Raw genomic sequence first — 22,049 nt, 5'->3', positions numbered from 1 at the left:
TTACAGGCGCCACCAAATTTACTCTCTTAAAAATGACGCGTACAGAAAGTACGTACAGCTAGGCCTATATAGGAAAGGAAGCCAACCGGTTGCAAATTACTTTGGCCTCAATAAGCCTTTCTACAGATTTTTTTTTTCTTTCTCTCTCTCTCTCTCTCTCTCTCCAATCTTCCTTAGGCTAAGTTGCCTTAAAAATACTTATTCCTTTCTAGGAAAGAAAGAGGCTTAAGGGAAGACACCGAAGACAGACGAAGTAGAAGCCTCTCAGTCTTCTTTATTTTTTTTTCTTTTGGACTTTAAAGAACCACGAGGTCACGCGCTATTAACGCCCCGAGTGTTAATTTTTCGCCAGCTCGAAAATACCCGTTACGGTTATATGGTTTCTTCTTTAAGTAAATACTCTGTCCCATTTATTTTCCCTACAACTGAAAGAAATATTCGGAGTTGAGTTGCCTGAGAATCTTCCAAATCCCTGGATTGGTTTTTATTTTTATTTTAGGTTATTTCGCTAAAATGATCTTGTAATTCGAAATCACGTCTTTATTCTAATTGTACTTCAAACGATACCTTTACCCTAATTAGATTATCGATAATCATTTGGAATTTGAATTTTCTAAAGCTTCCACTTTCAATATTTTTCTTAAATAATTTTTTTTTTCCTATTTCGATATGCAAAATATTCAATATTTCAAAAGTTCTGAGAATACGCTAATGAAGATAATTAAATTCAGATACGTGACTTAACAAAGATGACTGCATCTAAAAGTAATAAAATTTGAATAATTTCGCTTTGATACCGAACAAATATTGAATTTGAATAACTTAAAAAGATACATTTTCGATGGAAATGTACCATCACCACCACCAACTATTCAAAATTTTTCAGAAATAGCAAACACATTGGGAATGAAATTACGACGAGTATTCGTTCAAATACAGTTTGAAAATTCAATACGAACAATGCTCGTCTACGCCTTATCTCTTACTAGTCTAGGAGAGATATTACACGGAAGCCCCGGTGTCTACGCACTGAAATTTGCAATTTGATTCCAACAGTCTGCCCGAGAAAGGTTGGTAAAGAGCTTTGGCGGTTCGCCCCGTTTTGAATAAGACAAATTTCCAGCTAAAACCTAATCACTTTAAAAGTTCAGTTATTAGGAAAGGGAACTCTCAAAGGCACCTCGCTCGCTCCGAACAATAAAGGGTACAGAGAGAAATGCGGGAAGGCAGTCACGTGTTCAAGGACCTGGCGTAAATAGAACCGAGCTTCACGCGCTTATCGGGAACTCATTAACGTTGCCGAAATTGCGATATCGAATTTGCTTAGCCTAGAACGATAGCGAAGCGTGGTGCGACCACTAAGGGAACAAATGGATGGGGGGCCCCCACCAACCAAGTTAGGAGAGCGCAACCTCATTCTCTTCCTTCCCTAATACGTTGTAATAATAACCAGGGGAAGCTAGCGTCTTACGTTAGTACGCGTACAACCATGTACGTATGTACGCCTCCTCGTGGGTAGGTCGCTCCGTAGCGCGCCAACCCAGGAAGAAAGGGAAGCTGGAGAGTTCATAATTCCGCAGCATCCGGAAGAGAACTAGGGTGCTAGGGATGGAGGAGGTCGGTCGGGGCGATGGTGCAGCGAAACTTTCCCGCTTTTTCAATTAGGACCGGATATGACGTCACAATAAAGCGCGCGCAGACAGGAAATAGACTCGATAAGGAAGAAAATATTCCTCGTTTCTTAAAGGAAAAGTGAAACAGATAAAAGTTTTAGTTACTAAAAGAAAGGCAAGTTAATTTGGAATACAAAAAATACTCCAGATAGATAAAAACAACAGAACCTGGTTTCCATGACACTGAGAAAATGTTCGAAAAACTGGCCCTTATAACGATTTTTTGAGTTATTCCAGAAAATATATCTCAACATTTACATAAGAATAATCGATAACTTCCGCGGAGATGAGGAAGGGAAGAAGGCTTATATATATTCTTGAAAGAAAGAAAATGAAATTTTATCAAAATCCCAACGACTTTTTAGAGGGTTTTACGTATTCTATCCCGTTGTTTTCATTACTAACGTTACCGTACTGTAGCGCGAATAATTTCTTATCGCGTGGAAGAAAGAAAGCAAGGAGAAGAGAAAGAGGGGTGGGTTGGAAAACCCCAAGCAAAAGATTCTGGAAGAACAGGAAACGCGCCAGAGAGAAGGCGTAAGAAAAAGAAGACATTTTCATTTCCGGAGCTTCGCTTTCCCGCTCGGATCAAAGTGAATTTCACGTCATATCCTCCCAATCTTCTACTCCTTATCCCGCGCACACGCTCGTCCAAAGGGCACCCTTCGAGAAACTAACCCCAACCCAACAGAAAGAATAGCGAGGGAGAGAGAGAGAGAAAAGTTACATTAATAGAGAAAGACGAAAGAAAATTCCTTAGGAAAAAAATAAATTGAAGTTCGGTGGTCTGTGCATGCATGGACCGTCTTTCCTTCTTCTCCCCAACAAGCCAAGTAGTACCACGAATTGACAGCTAAAGCGCCTATTCGTATGCAAAAAAAAAAAGAAAAGAAAACTACTTTCCGCGTAGTCAATTTACGTTTCAGCCTACCCAACTTCTTCTTCTAAACACTAAACTGTAAAACGAATTTGAATTTTACTCGCCAAAAAAAAAAATGAAACATCTTATAGACCCTAAAGTTTCGCCAAAGTTTAGAAGGAAGTGAACTCTAATTATATTTTAAATATACGCTAAGCCTAAGCCTAATTCCTTAAAAGTTTTAAGTAGAACTGACAGGATTCTTAAAAAGTAGTAATCCAACGAGGGATTTGAAATTTCAACCACCATCATGCAAACTTTACCTTAGTAATAAATTTACAATTTTTCTTTTTTTTTTTTTCCCCCAACAGATTCTTAATGCCTTGAGGTTGAAATATTATTTATAAATGCCCTTAGGACTTTAGCATGCAAAAAGTAATTTTTTCTGGTGTTTTAAAAATTAAATTTGCACTACAAAATTGTCAAGGGGGATGAGCTGGTCTCATTTTATATTCCATTAATGTTCAGTTCACTAAAAAACATCTTGATTGGATTAAAAATTAAACTTTAAGAAAAAAGGTAAATACTTTTAGTAAATAAAGTCTATCTCATTCGCAAAAGTATAACATTTTTGGTTAAAATTCCCTTTTCTTACAACTTAAACTTCATTGAAGTGTCTAAAATGGGATGAATTAACGAACAAACTTAAATCCTTGGAAAAAATCACGTTTGGGATTAAAACAAGAGGATGAAAACTTTTAGTTATACAAACATTCCTAAATTCTTAAATGAAGTAAGATTTTTATGTCGAAAATAAAATACTTTTCTTTCTTTTTCAGTTCTTACATGTTTGAACCTCATTTGCATTCATTTTCCACCCTTTTTTTCATCTATCTGTAGGTAGTCGGTCCACCCTTTTCAGCTCGACGTTGAAACTAGCGCGTAGAACTTCATTTTGTCCCCAGGAAAAACTTTACAGCATAAAAAGGAGAACCGGGATATTTAAGAGTCAAGACAAAAGGAAGACGAGCCCTAACCCAGTTATATTTTGTCTTCAAATAGGGAAAACTATTTTTACCTATATACAGAAAAGGAGGACGGATTTCTGAAGGAGAACGCCTAGAGTGGAATATTTTATTCCGTTCATCTCATTCTAGCGCCTACAGAAATTCTATTTTATCATACTAAAAGGTTCGTTGAATATATGAGTATATTGGGAGTATTCGGGCAAAGATTGCTAATAAAATTTAACCCAGCAATGCATGTGCAACGCTATAACTAGGAATCTCTCTTCCAGTAACCTTTCTCCATTCACTTACGAGAGTCGAACAAACTAGGCGTATCGAACAGAGAGAACAAAGAGAATGGCCTACAGTTTCGAGATCAAATATTGGTCCGAAAAATTTCTCTTCAGCTGAACGTTACATATTCATTGATGCAACGTCCGTCCGTCCGTCTTTTGACTCTCTTTTTCCCCAAAAGAGACTAAAGGGATTTTAAGGGAGGGGACCCCTATAGCTCAAGGATAAGGACTATAGCGACAATGGATACTAGAGAAAATATGGAGTGTTTCGGTAAAGAAAAAGAGCGTGAGTTCGCCAAGGCTTCGCTCGTTCTTTATACTGCTCTTGATAAAAGCGTACAACAGCCTTGGCTGAAAATGATCCGTAGAATGAAGGAAGAGGAAATAAAGAAAGGTTGAGCACCACCGGCTAAAGGAATACATTACGAACGAACTTGCCCAAACATAGCCCACGTGTCAATTCCCTACTTAGGAAATCGCGCGAGCGGAGATAATTTCCAATAAACCGAGCGAGAGAACAAGACTTTAGCCTCTTCCAGAAGGGCCAAGACGTCTTTCTCTTCTAGCTCTCGCCGGCCCTCTCCCGGAGAAAGCCGGCTTGATATAACTAGACCAAGAGTGATCGTTGTTTGTTGTAATAGATTTTTGGATTACATTCCTAGGTGAGCGCCCCATATGCTATATCTATATGTTAAACGAACTGAGAATAGAGTTACTCGATGGGCTGGCGTGCAAAACAAACATTTCGTTACCATATTACGTGGAAGTAAAGATTTCCAGTTCGTTAGAGAATGTATTTATATGGCCACGTTTCAACGACTTATTTCATAGAGTGTTTGCTAGTTGAATACTTAGTTTTAACAAGTGTATATTTAGTATTGAATACTTAGTTTTAACAAGTGTATATTTAGTATTGAATACTTAGTTTTAACAAGTGTATATTTAGTATTGAAACCAAATCACACGGTGTGTCAAAACCCTCAGTATCGGGAGAGTGCCATCTCACTCTCACGATCCCTCAAGCTTTCAACGCATGCGCCAAAAAGCGAGAGTGGAAGGCGCGAAATTTTACACCACGTGCGTTTCCTTCTCTCTAAGTTACATCGAAATGGTCCATTCTATACGCAATTCCTAGGTTTTAGCACCATTGTAAGACAGTTATTATTAGAACCATCTCAGCCCATTAAGGTTATAGTATCTTTTCTTTTTTTCTAAAAGTAGAATAGAAAGTTTGACACGGTTTGAAATTAAGATTGAAAAGAATTCTTCCCTATTGTTTCTATGGGGGGAAAGGCCTAGCTGGCGTATCTGGCTCATAAGCTAACTTTAAGAAAAGAACGGTGCGAGGCGCCTTTAATCTACCACAGCGAAAAAGAGATTTGAAACGAGCAGCAAAGTACTAAAGCTAAAACGAGCAAATTCAGCCCCAGAAATAGGGATGCATGTATGGAGAACAAAATGGAATAGCTAGTAGCCACACGGCGTGCTTTCTTCAAAGTGAGTGCGGCCCGAGCGAGGGGGGATAAAAGGGAAAAATTTGTAATCGTCAGGAGAAAGAAGAGTTATATAAAAGAGGAGCTGCTCGCTCCTGGGAGACAATGCGAAAAAGAGAGAGAGAGAGAGCTATACGAGGGGATGAAAATGAACGATTAGACAATGTCAGGCGAATGAATAAAAAGAGAAAGATCTCATCACACTGCAGGCAGCCTTCTCTCCGAAAAGCTGGGTAAAAGTAGAAACGTCGCCAGAAAGAAGAAAAAAGAGAGAAGTTTAAAGGTCCTAAATAAAGGTTGGCCCCGGGGTCTTTACATCTCGCGTAGCTGATTCGGATGAAAAAAAAGAAGTCCCGAGGAAAAAGGGGGTAACGTGAGAAGATAAAAAGGGGCAGAAAACGCTAGCGAAACTGAAGATCCTTGTAATGAGAGGAAGGGGGATGATATTGGACGGTCCCTTCTCTGAAAAGATGGAAAAGGAATTCGCCGGGAGACCAAGAAGACGCGAGATGAGGATGAGGAGGAGTAGAGAGAGACGAATCGGAAAGATATGGGATGCGCGTAATGGAGGAATTATGAAGAGCGTCTTCGTTTTCCGAGATGCTATAGAGAGCTTTTAACGCAGCTGTTACTTCATACGAAACGGTACCCTGGTGCCCCAAAAGGAATTAGCTATTCTTTCTAGACCCCCGGACATTTTGTTTCGAGTTACTAACATTCTTACGAAAATAGTTGGCATTTTTCCGCGGTGGCGAACACAACCAAGTCGAAAATATCATTAGGCTTAAAATAAAAGAAACCTTTTTTCCTTCCTTATTTAGTACGCCATGCAGTATTACGGATAAACAACGGCTTTGTGTCGCCTACAGCTTCCACGAAACAGATTGTTAAATTTCCCCAAAAAATTTCAGAATCGATTAGGCTTAACAGTTACAAGGTTTCGGTTGAAAACTAAGTAGCAGAAGTAGTGAATTACCGCGGGAGACTAAATATAGAGAGGGTTTATAGTTTTTGATATTCGAGTTCAGTTAGGATTAAAGCAGACGCCAAATTTTATCTTCCGTATTCATTTTGCTAAATTATGTTTATAGATACGGTGCAGAAACAACCCAGAAACATAAAGAAAGAAACGTAGCTTCTTGGAAATTGTGCTAAAAATAACCCTATGTCTGAAGCGAAATAGCCGAAAATATCAAGATATTCTTCTAGTAGAAATAACCTACATAAACTAGATGTATACCTGTACAAGGTAAGAAAAGAAACCTGGGCACAGAACAAAAAAAATATAATGGCAAAACCAATCACGGACAGCTGACGCGGCAGGTAGACATAAAAACGGATTAGACACAGTTTTTCCCAACAAAAAATATTAGAGATATGGTCTAATAAGGAAACGCAGGGTTAAGAGAGAGAGGGAAGGAGAGAGATGAAAGAAATAAGGAAAGAAAAAACTCGTAAACCACCTAGGCTAGCGAAATAAAGTCTGAAAGAAGGTGAGATGCTCTTTTTCTTATACTGGAATAGAAAGTCACTATAGAAGTTTCAGAACTCAAGAAGAGAATAGAGCAGAGTTGCCCTGCAGTTTTCTTTCGCTTGACCAAGAATAGATTATTTTTTCCTTTCTGTTCAGTAACGTAATGTTTTTGAGCGTAAAAGTACGAAGAGAAAGAAAAAACGCTTGATGGAGCTCTGATCGAGGTTTAGCCAACCAACGTTTCCGGTCAAGTTGGAAACGAAAACTGACCAACTGATTCGTGCAGCCGGAAATGGAAGAGATGGAAAAAAAAAACCCGAACTTGGATAGGTTGGTATGGGATAACGTTTAATCAAAGACTCCATCACAGATCGACAATGCGTACCGCCCACTTTTCCTCTTTCTACTTACAAGAGGGTCAACTGGGATGTCGATGCCAATTTAGTTTAAGGACCACAATAACAAGGTTCTATAGAATCTCAATTTCATCCAAACGTTCGAATATTCTAATTTCATTATCTATTTTTATTTTATTTTATGTACAGTTTTTCATGCTGAACCTTAGATAATTCGTATTTTTCATGACAATGCCATTAGTTCCAGTGGACAGAAAAGACAAAAAAGCACGAGTTATTCCCATGTTGTTACGTGTCCACGACTCATTAAGTCACGCGACCCCAAATTATTACTCGTTTGTTAATTATACTTTCATCTAGGAAAGAAAAATGTACAAAAAGAAGGATATTTACGAACGGAATGAACTCCCGGAAAGTTAAAACATTAATAACTCGTGTTTAAACTTCCTCACGCGATGCGAGTTTGGGATATGAAATTATATATACACTAGCCAAGGCCTAAATTTACTAACCAAGGCTTAATTTCGTTGAAAACCTAGACGCGTTAATTAGGCATGCTAGTGCGTTCCTGCTGGTGCATTTTGTAGTTTATCAAGTTAGGCTTAACACGTTTGCCCGAACAACAAAACGTGACTTTTCTTATTCTTAACCCAGATCGAGTATCGTTCATTCTCAAAAGAGTGAACCATTAAAACCGCCAGAAAAGATTAGAAGTTGAGCCTAATGCACTTTTAATCAACCAAGGTTAACGATTAAAGGTATATGGGTGGAAAAGGGTAGAAAAAAACCAAAAAAGGTATAGGGGTTCGGTTCTGAACGATTAAGAATGGCGCTTGTCGACGCTTGATCATTGAAAAAGAAAGAAAAAAAAACTTGCAATAAGCAAAAATAAAGACCGACCTCCTCCATTATGGGAGCATAAAAAGGGAAAAAGAAACAAAAATTGCTAGCCGCGATACATGGATGGAAGGGTTGTCTAGGGCCATTAACTAGGGTGTTACCCAACCATTTCAACCAACTCTTCATCTCTCGCGGCCATATTTCTTTTACTTCTTCTTTCTTTCTTACACAACCTAAGCCCAACGAATACAGAAACCATTAACGAGCTAAAATGGTGTTTCGCCGTTTTCGCTACAGCTTTATCGAGGCACGCGAGATTCTATTCCAAGGAGCTAATAAATAGAGTAAAAAGGTTAAAGGTTACTTAATAAACCGTCTGCTAGTTCGATAAATAAACACTACTAAGGGATATGTTCCAGTCTGTGTCGACATAAAATTTAACTACGAGTGGCGTAGAACAACCTTATCACTAATTCAGACAATCTATTTAAACTCATTTGAAATTCTCGTATCGTTAAATAATTTATGGAATGTCCCCCTGAAAAGGTAATCGACACGATTTTAGTGCAACTTTAAAGATAATTCGTTTTCAGAGTAATCTAGCGCAGTTTCGTCCCCCCAAAAATCACGAAAATTGGATTAGAAGTCTTGCATGTATCGCACGTGGTCTTAAGGGAATTAACATATTGAATGGATCCAATTAGTAATACAGCGGGGAAAGATTATGTACGGTTCATCGCTTTATATATAACAGGGTTCATATGAAATTTCAAAAACATATTTCCAAGTTTTAGTCAGTGACATTTTCATGTTTTAAAGTGCTACTGCTCGTAAATTTTCATGTGTTTCATTTCACATCACATTATTTCCTCGAGTTTGTTTCTGTAAACCATTTTACCGTGCTATTTCTAAGGCTTCCTTAGCTGTTTTCAATGATCCTAGGAACCCTGATTAAGTCTGCGTGATAAGATTTTATACGTTGGTTCGCGTGACGACAGAGATTATGTTCTCGAGCTAGCTATATAGTCAAAGGATTTATGAGACAAGGCTATTTTATAACCCTTGTCAGGCTAAAATATGGTTGGTATCTGATGAATATTTCAATTTACTTTTGAAGCTAGAGTCTAAAATAAATTGAAAGAGTAGTTTAATAAAGAGAGTTAAATCTACCTCTGACCTTAAACGCCCAACTCATAACTGATTTACCTGGTGGGAAACTCAAGAGTAGTTTTGCAAGTAAATATTTCTAGAATCCGTGGGATAAAAATAATTTTTGTACTGGACATCTTACTCTGTACTTATTCTTTCAAGTATGAACTTTGACCCCAACACCCATGAAAAATGGATTGAAAGTTTCATCTAGGTCGAGCTAGCATATTAAATCCATTATCCCTAACTGGTTTTAAAAATCTCCGGACAATTTTACAATACGATATAAAAAGAATGACGCGACGGAAACCCGCGCACCTGGAATAAAAAAGGGGTAAAAACTAGGCCTTTAGTTTTGACGTACATTTGGGACTTAAGGGACCATACGAAGTATATATAAACAAGGTTTACGCGGAAAATCGATGATAAAATTCAATTAAAACGAGCTAGGAGTTCCATGGGAACTACGATATAGTCAGGTGCACGAGTGGGAAGAGGTAAGTAAAGCGGGGACAGATTCTGTCTTCCTGTTTTAAAACTTGATAAGTTCGTAAATCCCCGTCGCGTCTAACACGTATCGAATTCAAACTCATTCTTCCCTGCTTTAAAAGAGATTAAATTAAATTGGTCGTAATTGAAATCTAAGCGTCTTCGAGCCTCCTAGAGTGAGTGAGAGAGAGAGAGAGAGAGAGAGAGAGAGAGAGACAAGCGAAAAGCTCATTAAAATTAGCTATAGAACGTGAATATCTATGTTGCTTGCCTTTTAATTTTAATCGTGTATTACTTATCAAATTATTCCAAAGCCTACCTGATAATAACACGACCCTTGACACTATTTTCAAATATATTTCTTAAGATATAAAAACATAATGGAGAGAATTACGTGGACCAGTATAAAAATAAAAGATTAATCAGGCTGCGCAATCATTCGGAAAATATAAGGAATATGGGATATAAAAAAGATGTGGGGAAAAAGAAAAAATATCCAATATAGAGAGAAAAATGTCTTCTTCTATCCCTTGGAAGTTGGGTGGGTGGGTGGTGAGGGGAAAGGGGTCATCATTATTCTACTTCGTAGCGGTACGGTGGTCATCGATGACCGGAGAACCCGTACAAGCTTAATATAAAAAAATAAGCGAGCGGCGACCCCTATAGTATTATATAGGTGGAGTCAGTTTGGCTAGGCGAACCTGCATGGACAAAATTATCGATCCTACCCGTCTCTACAAAACTACCGTCCGTATAAACAAGTCACTATACTACGATAGAGACCTACAGATATGGGGCAATTCAATGCCTTGCAGAAATTAAAATATCCTCGTAAAAGTTTAGAAAGGTCATTGTAAAAGATACCAGAACACATGAGAAAATATTTACAAGTGAAAGAACGGTTTTTGCTGCATGGCTAGGTGAAATTGTTTTTTCTCTCTCATTATTTACAAAAAATCCCCATTTTTTTTTTGGTCGTACGCGCACCAGTTGTAGACAATCGTCAGGTAGTGAACAGCCTCTCGCTGCCAAGCGTACAGGGGCAAAGCTCGAGGCACGAAGCGAGCAATCTTTCGCATTAACTCAATACAGTTTTTGAAAAGGAAAGTGCACTGCAACGCGGGGGAAATATAGTGGGTCGCAGAAACTCGCTATTTATAAGCCTATAAATATTAAAACGGAAGCTAATACCGGTAGAGTATCCCATCGCCGTAATATACGTACGGATATAATATATACAAGATTGGCGGGAAAACTTGGCCCGGTTAGCAGCTCGGGGCGCTCTGGCACCCTTAAATGAATGATTAATAAAGGATAGAAGCGAGGGAAACACGAGGAGCGTGTAACGCCACGCTGCCAAAGGCTTCGCTATCAACGACTTCCCCCGTAAGGAAGCTCGGACGTATACTCGTATAGAAAGGGAAAGAAGGCGACCAGAGGGATACGCTCCTAAGTAACTCCCGGCGAATTAAGAGTAGAGACAGATTGCGCTGACAAGCGTCCGGCTAATATAATTAATTTTCTAATCGAATTCCAAGTCGTCGTATTCGTCGTCCTGGTGAACGCGCTACTCTTGGCGACGTCGATAAGGACACGAGGTAATACGGGAGGAAGATTCGCGCCAAATGCTAGCTAGCTGACAGAAAAAGTTGGGGTTTCCATTAACAACCGAATAAAGGACGGAATATTTCATCTCTCGTAGAACTTGTAATCACGATTGTAATATCGGACAATGAATTACTAAATACCTGACACTTCCTTTCTCTACCTCGATCCCTCCCCAATGATCTATCTCCTTCCTTAAGGAATAAATAAATAAATATCGTCTGCTATAACAGTGAACGAGCTAAGCCTAATTTTCAAAACTCTAATACTAGGCACGTATAGCAATCAACCAAGGCTTAAAAAGCATCCAACTGTATTAAAGTTAAAGTTGGAAATATACTGAAAGAAACGCCACCAACGTTTTATTTATTCCATTCAAGGCTTCCTTACCGACGTCACCATAAAAATTGGGGAAAGATGAAATCTTAAAAAGAAAAAAAAATTTCATCTGGTAAAGGTAGATTAAAAAATTGAGAGATGCCAGAGCGAGAGGGAGAGAGAGAAAAGTTTTTAAGAGGGGACCTGAACTTTTTGAAAGCTACCTGGGAAATATATATATATATATATATATTTTGGGGAACTAAGCTACTGCCTTAAGGACACACCGAGACAGCGAGGAGAGAGATGAGGAAAAGGAGAGAAAATCGGAGAAAATGAAACCCAAAGGTGAAAAAGGAGAATTTTTATCTAAAGCGTCTCGTCTGCGCCTCAGAAAATGAAAACCCCTTGAAGCCATCCCATCCAGGGGTGGTGGCTCGATATACCTTCTTCGTTGTAGGAGGAAGGACCCAAAGGGTTCCTATAAGAGAATATTATACGCCTATCGGACGTTTTCCCACCTTCTTCTAGCCATCCACCTGACAGAATGTAACCTTTTACCCCTTTTCCCATCGCATCTTGCGCGAAGAAATGACGAAAACAAGGTAGAAGGAAAAGAGAGAGAGAGCCCTAGCTGCTGGATAGGAGATGGAGTCGTCTATATATAGCTTTTATTCCTTACCCTTCTCGCCCACCCTGCCCACCCTTACCGATAGGACCGTCTCTTAAACCCCTTCCCAAAAAAAGGAAAAAAAGAAATCGAAGAAATTTCCGAAGTCAGCTACAGCCTAGACACCTTTGCCCAATCCTCCTACCTTTTCAGTGAAAAAAAAAGGGGAAGAAAATTCAAGTTTTTTCGATTTAGGTTTTGCTAGCTTCGATATCTCAAGTTAAGAAAAAAAAAGGTTTTAAAAATTTCAGAAGCTGCACACATTTCTAACAGTAAAGGAAGATGGCGTATATAGAATTTGCGTATATTTAAAATATATTTCTTTTTCTTTTTATACTTTTTCTTTGGATAAAAAGAAAATTGAATTTTGAGAAAATAATTTCTATCTCGAGACTGTTTTTTTCCCTGCTAAAAAAAGCAATCGCGTTAAATATTAAATGTGAAAATTGGATTTCAAATCTTTATTAGAGTATGTTCCCCTACGGGTAGGTTTTTCCTTGAACACCAGTGTATGGTGGGTGAAACATTTCTACAGGCGCTCAGTGTTTTTGATTTGGAAAAATTAACATACCATTCCATAAACTACTTGCAGAGACGCAAACACACAGGAGGGGGTACGCCACCATCTTGGGTTATTCCCTAGCACCAAGAAGCACCGTTAGAGACGGTTGGAGTTCGTTAGTTTGAAATAATCTAAGATGACACTTTCGCCCCTGTATGATGGTTTCTCCGCAAGTTGGAATAATTCGTAACCATAACTCGCCTAATATTACAAAACCGATATTTTAAGCTACGTGATTTGAAAATTTTAGGTTTCGATTTGGGGTCTAAGAATTTCTAGGCATAAATTTGATAAATAATGAAAGTTTCCCCAGCTAGTTCACCCCGGACCAGGTTACGATTGTAGAATTGATAAATGACATTAGGACCCAAACCTTTAAACCCTCCCTTCTAGAAGGAAAATCGAGGTCATATACTCGAGAATTCCATTCCTCCCTTCATCTACTAAGTCCATGTACCCAAACTCCAACCAAGAATATATACGTAAACTGAATTATGAATGATTATAATTCACTGGAACTCCATTATCAAGATTGGAGCCGAAGCTTAAGGGAAACGTAGTAAGGATTCCGAAGGACTACGTTGAGCTATCAAAACGTACCAAGAACGTATCGCGAACTGTAATAGAACGCAATCCGCAGAATGTAAGTCAATAACTAAGGATTAAAATCCGGGATAAATTCGTGTTTGGCCTTTTAGGTATAGTACCATACAGCCAGCGAAAGAGCGGGGAAACTTGGAATCGATCTTTGACGTTCGGACTAGTACCACAATGAAAAGACTAGGATACACGCTTGGAAGCACGTGTTTCTTGGGTTATTATCAAGTGCCACGGATTAAGACGTGATTCCGCATTCACCCTATTATAGGACTGGGAAAAGTTTCAGCCATAACACCGTCGGATTGGTTCGGGTGCGAACGTAGCTCTAGCGAGATCGCCATAAGGGTTGGAATAAAGTGGATCAATACAAGATCGAAACTAGTACACAACGTCGTATTAAAATCCAAACGTTGAAAGATGCCGGAAATGGACGGTTACGCTACGTCGATTTTCGAATTGTGGAAAACGGGGATGGGCGGGATGGGGGGTATCGAACTTTAGCCGCACGGCCATGTCAAAACAGCTCGAGGCATTTCAATCAACGAAACCCAACGGTGACTCGGAGGCTGTCGAGCGGCCAGTCTTAATACGTATAGTGAAAGAGCACCAATGTCAACATTTGCCCTAAATTTATTATCTTTCGCGTCACGCGCACGCTCAACCAGTAGGCCTCGGTGAAGGACTAACTTCTCTAAAGCGCGGGAAAAGCCCCCGAAGGCTACTAAGTCTAATAAACTAATTGGATTATCGCCCCCAGAACGAGTGAAATAATTTGAAGCGGACGATCAACATTATTATATTGGAGCTAAATTGCATTTCCAATCTAGCGCAGATCGACGCGGCAAAACCCAAGGGTATCGCCGGCGTAGAGCAAATATTGAATTCCATCTAATTTTACAATCCTTAAAAAGCTGCAGCCAAGGCTTAACAGAACCATAGATGGGTCAATAATGTCTTCTCACACGCTCATAAATATCAGTACATCTGTTAAAATCTCAGTCGGTAAAACGTGATTTCTCAATCTAACACGCATCGATTTTGACGGCGAAACGTCAATTTGTATACTTTTTACATTTGTTGTCAAAGTTTCACGAAATGGGAGTTAATGTACCTACAATGTTACTTCTCGTATCTCCCCCTAACCTAACACCTATTTAGAAAGAAGGTATTCTATCCGTACTAGCGTGATAAAATAAAATGAGAAAAGCTATAACAAACTCGGGAGTTTCAATTTTCGGTCGAAAACTTTTTAGTTTTTAGCGAAAAGACGCGCGTGGCATGCAATGTAACCATTTGAGACAACGAGACACGAAAAAATATAAATGATGAATAAAAATAGACGGCATGCGATACAATTTTTGAAAAATATCGAATAGTGGATATTCAAAAATAAATAGGCCTAAGTAATAATTATTAAATCAATATCGTGTAGCCAACAAATGAAGGCGTAACAAAAAAAGGATTGTTAAGGAATTAACGTGAATGAAACGTCAAAACAGCCATAATTTTCCAACGAAATAGGCTAAGTTAATTTCGCTCAATATTAATTAGGCTTAGGTTTTTGAGGTTTCATTCTTTGTGTAAAAAAGCCAGCAAAATCAGAGGGAATTAAAAATGTACAAAAAATATTAAGGAAAAATTTAGAAGATCATATAGAGATAAAAAGAGATACGAAATCTTTTGATATATGTTTTGAGAGATAGAGGATATGTTTGTTTGAACTCACCTTCCCTTGCATAATCAAACGAATGGTCAAGGTGACCGAAGGGCCATCGGAAGAGAGGGATTTGGCGGCCATTTGAGAGTGGTTGGTTTTTTGGTGGGACTCGGGTGGTCAAGGGCTTAGTGGTCAAGGTGGTGGTGTTTGGTGGTTGGTGTCGGGCCAGTGCAGGAGAGCGGGTGGCCAAGATTACGAGAGGACCTCTAGAAAAAAGGAGAGAAAGAAAAAAGGACGACTAAACAACTAAAAAACAACTGGCGACATCGCGAATTCAGTATAAAAATAAACAACAACAATTACAAAGAGTATAGGTAAACATTGATTAAATATTACCAAATTAAGAAACGTTGGGCCAATTTATATATTAGTTAGGGAACCAGTTTTGTGAAAAAGGATTTTTTTTTTCTTTTGGTCTAAACCACGTGGCATTTTAACAATTATCTCTCGTCACGTGGCAAAAATTAGGCGCGTAGCTGAAACACCCGCGTCACTACTAATTAGGCCCAATGAATTAAAAAAAATCCTTTTTCACTAAACTCGATCAAATTAATTTTCCAAAAACCTTAAAGACCTGGGATTAATTAAATTGCATTCTCACTAAGATCGAATCCAAAAAAAAAAAAAAAAAAACATAATGGAAAAACAGAAACGCTGTAGTTATTTTTAAAAAAAGATTAGTCAAAATTCCATCTTCTACAATCTCGTCATTTTAATTATTATTTAAGTATTAGTAACTAAACCGGACATACCACGGAGTTAATTCAATCCATAACAGCTATTTATATAAATATATATAAATAAAAAAAAACGGAGCACCTGTCTCAACGTTAAGCGGCGTAAAGCGACAAACAAAACTTAAGAAAAGAATGAGAAACTTGAATTAAGAAATCTCAGGAATACAATTGTATTTTAAAAGCCAGGGGAAAGCTCGGAGACATTTTTAGAAAAACAAGGGACTTTATTTTTTTCTTTTTTAAGACAACTTCGATAACTATAAACCGAGTAGATGTTTTAGAGTCCTTGATAAGTGTTATTTCTTATAGTGTGGCAACGCGGCCGTAGCTTGGATAGATAATGCACGTGTTTTGGATGAAATAGTCCATAGGAATCCAAGAAGCGCGTACGGATATAAGACTTAAAATAAAAAGCAATTAAGAGTCGCACGAGGTTGAACTTCTTCCAAAGCTAAAATCTCCCAACTCTTTCAACAGGGGGGAGACAAAAAAAGGGGTCGAAATCTGGCTCGACGTAAAACAAAACCAAGAAACAAAACGACGGTAAGAATTGTCAGAGCTTTATAGCGCGCGCGAGCCAACCAGATTGGACAGAATCCAAAAACCCGACCGAGTTTGTCGCGCGCGAAAATCCGTGCGGGCAAAAAATGCGCGCCTTCTATATAACCCGCGTGTTTAAAGAACCATCGAAATGAACACGGTTCTAAAATTACACACTTTGCGCGCGATGTGTGGTGTATGTGTGTACGAATGTAATGGGGGATTATTTGAATTTAAAGATAACAAATACGGCGTCTAAATTCAGACAACATGACATGGTTTTATTGCTTAGAGACTTAAATTTAGTAATTACGGTTAAGTTTTTACTACCAAGGTTAGGCAAACCATGTAGGGTCTGTCCATTGGTGAAATCTATTCAGAAAAATGTCACATTGTCCGAGTATCTTCAAAGTAACGTGACAGCCATAAGAGAATCGTTTACCAACAAATATATCTTAACTTTGACAAGTCACGTTACTTCTTATAACTTAATCAAACCAAAACTAATTAATACAAGCAATTAATTACGGCTTTAATAATAATCAAATAAAGCAAAATCAAACCTATTTTTTTTTGCAAAGCTGTCATTTTATACCCAAGAAAAGAATGCACTTCAAAATAATAAAAATCAATCTAGATCAAAACACAAAACTCTTGAAATCGCTCACAAACACTTTGGAATTTTTTTTTTGTTCCCCACACAGTTATAATTAAGCATCAAAGGCATCCGAAGGAAAAGGATATTTTGAGTCCCAGGAATGGGAAATTGGTTGTATTACAATGAGAAAAAAAACGATGAAAAAGAAACTGTATAATCCACCTGCAATGACGTATCCTGAGTTCCCAGCGAACAAATAAAGTTTTTTTTCTTTTTCCTCCTCTCTTATATCAGAAGCATTTGCTCGATTTTCTCGTCTCACAAAAAAAGGGGAGCGAAAAAAAAAAAATACTAGGAGGATAGCCTAATACTGGTCGAAAAGGAGCGAAGAAAAAGCGGGCTTTTTTCTGTGGACGCGCGAGCGAGAAACGAACCCGGGACAAGTAGTAGAAGAAGACTATCAAAAAGCCCGCGCGCTCTCTTTTCCGAGTCCTACGAAGGGAGAAGGGCTTAAAAGCTAAGAGAGAGAGAAGATAACTAGAGTAGAATAGGAAAGAAAGAGAGAGAGAAGCTGAAGAAGACAGCTCGTGCGAAGAGCGCGCCAAAAAGAATCCTCGCACGTGCTGGCAGAATTTGGCGGGAGGGGGGAAAAAGGCGCGCTCTCAGGGTAAGCTTTGCTTGGCGGCCAAACGGTGGGGGCAGGAACTAGAATAAGGTTGGGAAGGGGGGGACCGTTGAAAGATTTATCCACCCCTCCCTCCCGCCTCTTTTGAACGAACGAACAAAAGGATGGGTAAAGCCTCCTCATCCCAGCAACGAGAGGAAAGCTGGCTATCCAGGGGTAAGAAAAGATTCAGTATAGAGAAGGGCTACGAGAGTTGCCAGTGACAAAAGCTTCGGGAACCTTATTGGAGAAGCGAAGAAAGGTAAGTTTGTCAGAAGGGAGGGCTGGAAAATAGGTATGGGGGGAAAAAAGGGGGGCTTCCTTTTTTTCCTACTTCCATTGCCCCCCTTCCACCCCTAGAGAAGCTATCTAATCCAATTTACGAACTTGGAAATATAAGGTCTACGGGATGAAATCTCGCAGAAAGGTTTCTTGCCGTAAAAGGAAAAGAAATAGAAAAAAAACGAGGACTTATCAATGTACAAGGAAAGTCGAGAAATCGAGTTGCAGAACCCTGATTTCTTTTTTACTTCTCCTATTTCCCTTCTTACCTATCTTTCTTTTTTCATATCCCATCCATTTCTTGAAAACGGAAAAGCGTCTTTACCTTTCTATAACAAGAGAGAGAGAGACAGGGGCCAAAAGAAAATTTTCTATTCTTTCTTACAGAATCACGAAAGATACATTTTACAGAAACACTCTTATATCGAAAAATGTTAAAAAATATATCTCTTATCCATTCTTTAGCTGTTTTTTTAAAAACTATACAGGGTTCAAGCTTTACTTTAGGATAAACCTTACGAAGATACAGGCAGAGATTAATAAAAACTACTAGGCCTAAATCCTAATTAAAGAAAATAAAGATTGACCGAGGCTTAGGGAAAGTTGAAATATCTCGTTTGTTAACTGCAAAAATAGCTTTATTTTCGACAGCCTAATGACACTAGCAACAAATAATCTATGGTTCTCAGAACCAGGCAACTGTTCGTTGTTAAAAATTAATGAAGGTATGATATAAATACATGAAAATAATGACTCAAAAAGAATCTTAATTTTTCTTCCATGCTTTCTTCCTTCCTAATCATTAACGTATACGAGATTTTTAGAGAAAGGTAGAGGTTGTTAAAATTAAACCCCAAAAAGGGTAACAACCTTTTTTTTTCGGTTAAGAAATAATTAAAGCAGGGAAGAGAACTAACGAACATCTCCTAATTATAGGATTCCAGATCGTCGAAACACGAGGGGAGGGAGAGAGAGAGAGAGAGAGAGAGAGAGAGAGAGAGAGAGAGAGAGAGAGAGAGAGAGAGAGAGAGAGAGAGAGAGATCTACGGGAGGAAGAAAAGGAAGAATAAAAAAGCACTTCCTACTTCGGAAGAGAAGAAGAAAGGAAGAGAAGGGATTTGTTCCGATATATACTAAATCCGGGTACGAAAGGAAGCTGCATGCGCATCTCGATGCCAAATTACAACGGACAAAGAGGGCCCGCGTCAGTGTCGAGGAAAAAAAAACCACCATCAACAGATAACAACAAGAGCTCCACGAGCTAGTCCTCGACCCCATTCTAGGTTAATTAAGGGTTCCTCAGTTTTGGACAAACGTAGGGTCAGAGCCTCCGCAGTAACCGGTTATCTCGCTTCTAACGAATAAAACTCATTTGTAAAACAATATGGAGTTATACCTCCAAAATCGCGATATAAATATTGTTTTATAAAATTAGGAATATGTCCGGCGCCTCCAGAAGTGTTCCACCCACTACGCATTACCGTGTTGCGGAAAAGCAAACATTCAGGCGCTTAGTAACAAATTTTGCTAAATTGGAAATAAAGTAAGTAATGTAACACGTGGACGGTGAAACATTGAATTATAGAAAAAAACAAATCTTCTTCCCAAAATAAAAAATTCCAAATCAGAAACAAATGGTTTAAAAGACTAAATCTACTTAAAAAGAAAAACAGGAAAAAACCCAGGCTTCTTTTTGGCGACTACCCCAGTTTATTTCTGACGGTTTAAACAATAAAGTTTCCAGCTTGTAATTGAATGGGGGAGAGAAAAAAGGGGGGTGAATTTCAAACAAAAAAAACGTTAAGTCCGATGGGAAAGGAAAGATATATCACTAGACTTGGTTTGGGGAATGAAAGAAAAGGGATTGCAAACTTTCCTTTAAAACGAAGGAATCGTAAAACATAAGCGCTATAAAAAAGAAGAAAAAGAGAAGTAGTCGCGACTGCAGAACGAATAAAGAATCCTTTAAAAGAAAAGGATCAATTTATTTTGCCTGCCCCGGAAAAATACTCCCAGTAGTGTATAAAATTATATAAAATTATGGGAGGAGGACAGAAGGGGAAAAGGTTTGAATTATGGACGGTTTCCTTTGGAATATGGGAGCAATATCGAACTGGCCTTTGATAAGGGCTGACATATCGCAGTTGGAATATATAGTCTACACGTATCATCGAAATAGTCTATTGTAGGAAAAGGGGGAAAGCAAATGGGGGTCGATAAAAAGAAGGCCTGAAGCGAAATTCCGGTAATTGGATTATAAGCCTCTATTCCTGATTCCATCCTGGGATTTCTCTCTCTCTCTCTCTCCCTCTCTCTTCCTCTCTCTTCGCTTACTTCTCCCGAAAGAGAGAAAAAGGAGGGAGAGAGAAAGAGAAAAAATCTCCTCTCGATTTCTGACAAATGTAATATAAGAGAAGTTAAGGCAGTCGTAGGCGAGTATACGTGGGATTGGAAGCCGCAAAAATGAAAACTTACATTAAGCCTAACGCTTCTCTTATACCCTTTCCACCCAATTACCAAAATCCTATTTCACTTCTTTTGGGCCTATTTATATTGTAATATTCAAAACACATGGATGCGTTAAGCCTTTGAACGTGCAACAGCGCGTGGCAGATGAATTCGCGGATAAATATGATATTATTAGGTTTCTTATCCCAATTTCTTATGGGGCTTTTCTCTTAAATCATACAAAGGCCCTTGGAGAATTCTTGTATGCACTATCTCGTTTAGAATAAAGGTTACATAAATCCGGTCAATATGATGGACGGACTGTTCAAGACATATCATAAAATAGTCAACAATGTAGCAACCGAAACGTCGATCTGACAAAAAGAGTTAACCCTTATAAAAATGGGGTCACACTTCGGAAATGTCCAAATGAATCAAAAGGTCATATAAACAAAGCCCCAGCGACCAACGTTAAATATTTGAACGAGGGAAAAAAACCGACGGAATTTCTTTTATATAAAAAGAATAACGCGGAATGGGTTGAGTACAGTCCCATTTTGTCGTAAGACAGACGGACGTTTCACGCTACAAAGGGGTTCTAAATCTCAAGTGAAACGAGATGATTATGTCATGGAAAACTATCCTTTTCAAGATTACATCTTCGAACAAAGGAAAAGAAAAAAATAACCATAAAAACGCATTGCGCTTGAAAAAGGCGGAAAGTTTCTTTTTCCCATGGGTGGCTTCGAATGTACGATGTACTAGGCGCGAGGAACAAGCGACAAAAACTATATTTCTACATAACGTTACTTGACATTCGGAAAAGGGAGTGAGGAAGGTCTTTTAAGCCTCGGTCATGTTCTTAAAGGACATTGTCTCCGAAATACAAGACGAGACAAAAGAAAAGGACGATGGGTATATGGCGAAGGATCAACTGGGTGACAAAAAGAGAGAATGAATAAAAACCCTTTAAAGAATAGAGTGATAGAGAAAGGGGGCTGGACCCAGGGCAGGCGCCCCCGTTAACCGACAATTTTCAATAGAAAAGGAGAGAAGAAAAAAAATGTTCAAGACGCGCGAGGCAAAATGTTATAACTAGTCTTCAAAAAAGTAACGAATAAAAAGAACTGAACGTTTTGGGATGAAGGCGGTGCGCGCTGGTGCTATCAAGGAGGATGGGATGTTGGGGGTATACGAGAGGTGAGAACAAAGAAGAGCTTTTTTACCAGTTCCAAAGGGAATCTGGGATGGAAGAAACTGAGGCTCTCTCTCTCTTTCTCTCTCTCTCTCTCTCTCTCTCTCTAGAGAAAGAGAAGAAGTATACCGGGCTATTGAAAGAAGAGAAGAGAAGAAGAAGACTACGACGTTTAAACTTGTCAACTACTAGGGACCTAAGAGGAAGAAAATTGACTTTCCATGATAAAAAGGTAAAGCCAAAATCCATTAGCAGCTACGACACGGATCGCGTCGCGAGCCCACAAAAATATTCCCTTTGCGATTTTTGAAAATGGATACTTTTAAGATAACACCATCCACGAATCTCTCCCTAGCGGTAATAATAAAAAAAAATATACACTACCAAATGAAATCGGGGAAAAAATTGTTTTCAATGTTCAAAAATAAATTAAAAAGGGTCATATATCTTTCATACTAAAAAGTTTTTTCCATGAAA

At 38.6% G+C, this 22,049-nt stretch overlaps 1 protein-coding gene across 7 annotated transcripts in view; it reads right to left on the bottom strand.

Moving 5' to 3' along the window:
* The window catches only part of mub (poly(rC)-binding protein mub), a 176,260-nt gene that overhangs the window by 25,709 nt on the left and 128,502 nt on the right, over positions 1–22,049 (bottom strand). For 4 of the 7 annotated variants that reach the window (XM_089867958.1, XM_089867956.1, XM_089867953.1 and 1 more), the window contains one exon: positions 15,118–15,314. The exons of 1 other annotated variant lie outside the window; for it this stretch is intronic. In XM_089867958.1, the coding sequence (XP_089724084.1) occupies positions 15,118–15,189 (72 nt within the window). In that variant the 5' untranslated portion in view covers positions 15,190–15,314. Of the gene's footprint in view, positions 1–15,117; positions 15,315–17,205; positions 17,358–22,049 lie in introns of those variants that run through there. 2 more of the 7 variants (XM_089867955.1, XM_089867952.1) reach the window with 2 other exon arrangements.

This window comes from Phalangium opilio, unplaced genomic scaffold, assembly GCF_054372755.1.
Source record: "Phalangium opilio isolate 3A_F unplaced genomic scaffold, DU_Popi_V2 ptg000024l_1, whole genome shotgun sequence".
Taxonomy (NCBI): domain Eukaryota; kingdom Metazoa; phylum Arthropoda; class Arachnida; order Opiliones; family Phalangiidae; genus Phalangium; species Phalangium opilio.
This window is presented reverse-complemented; position numbering and strand designations above follow the sequence as displayed.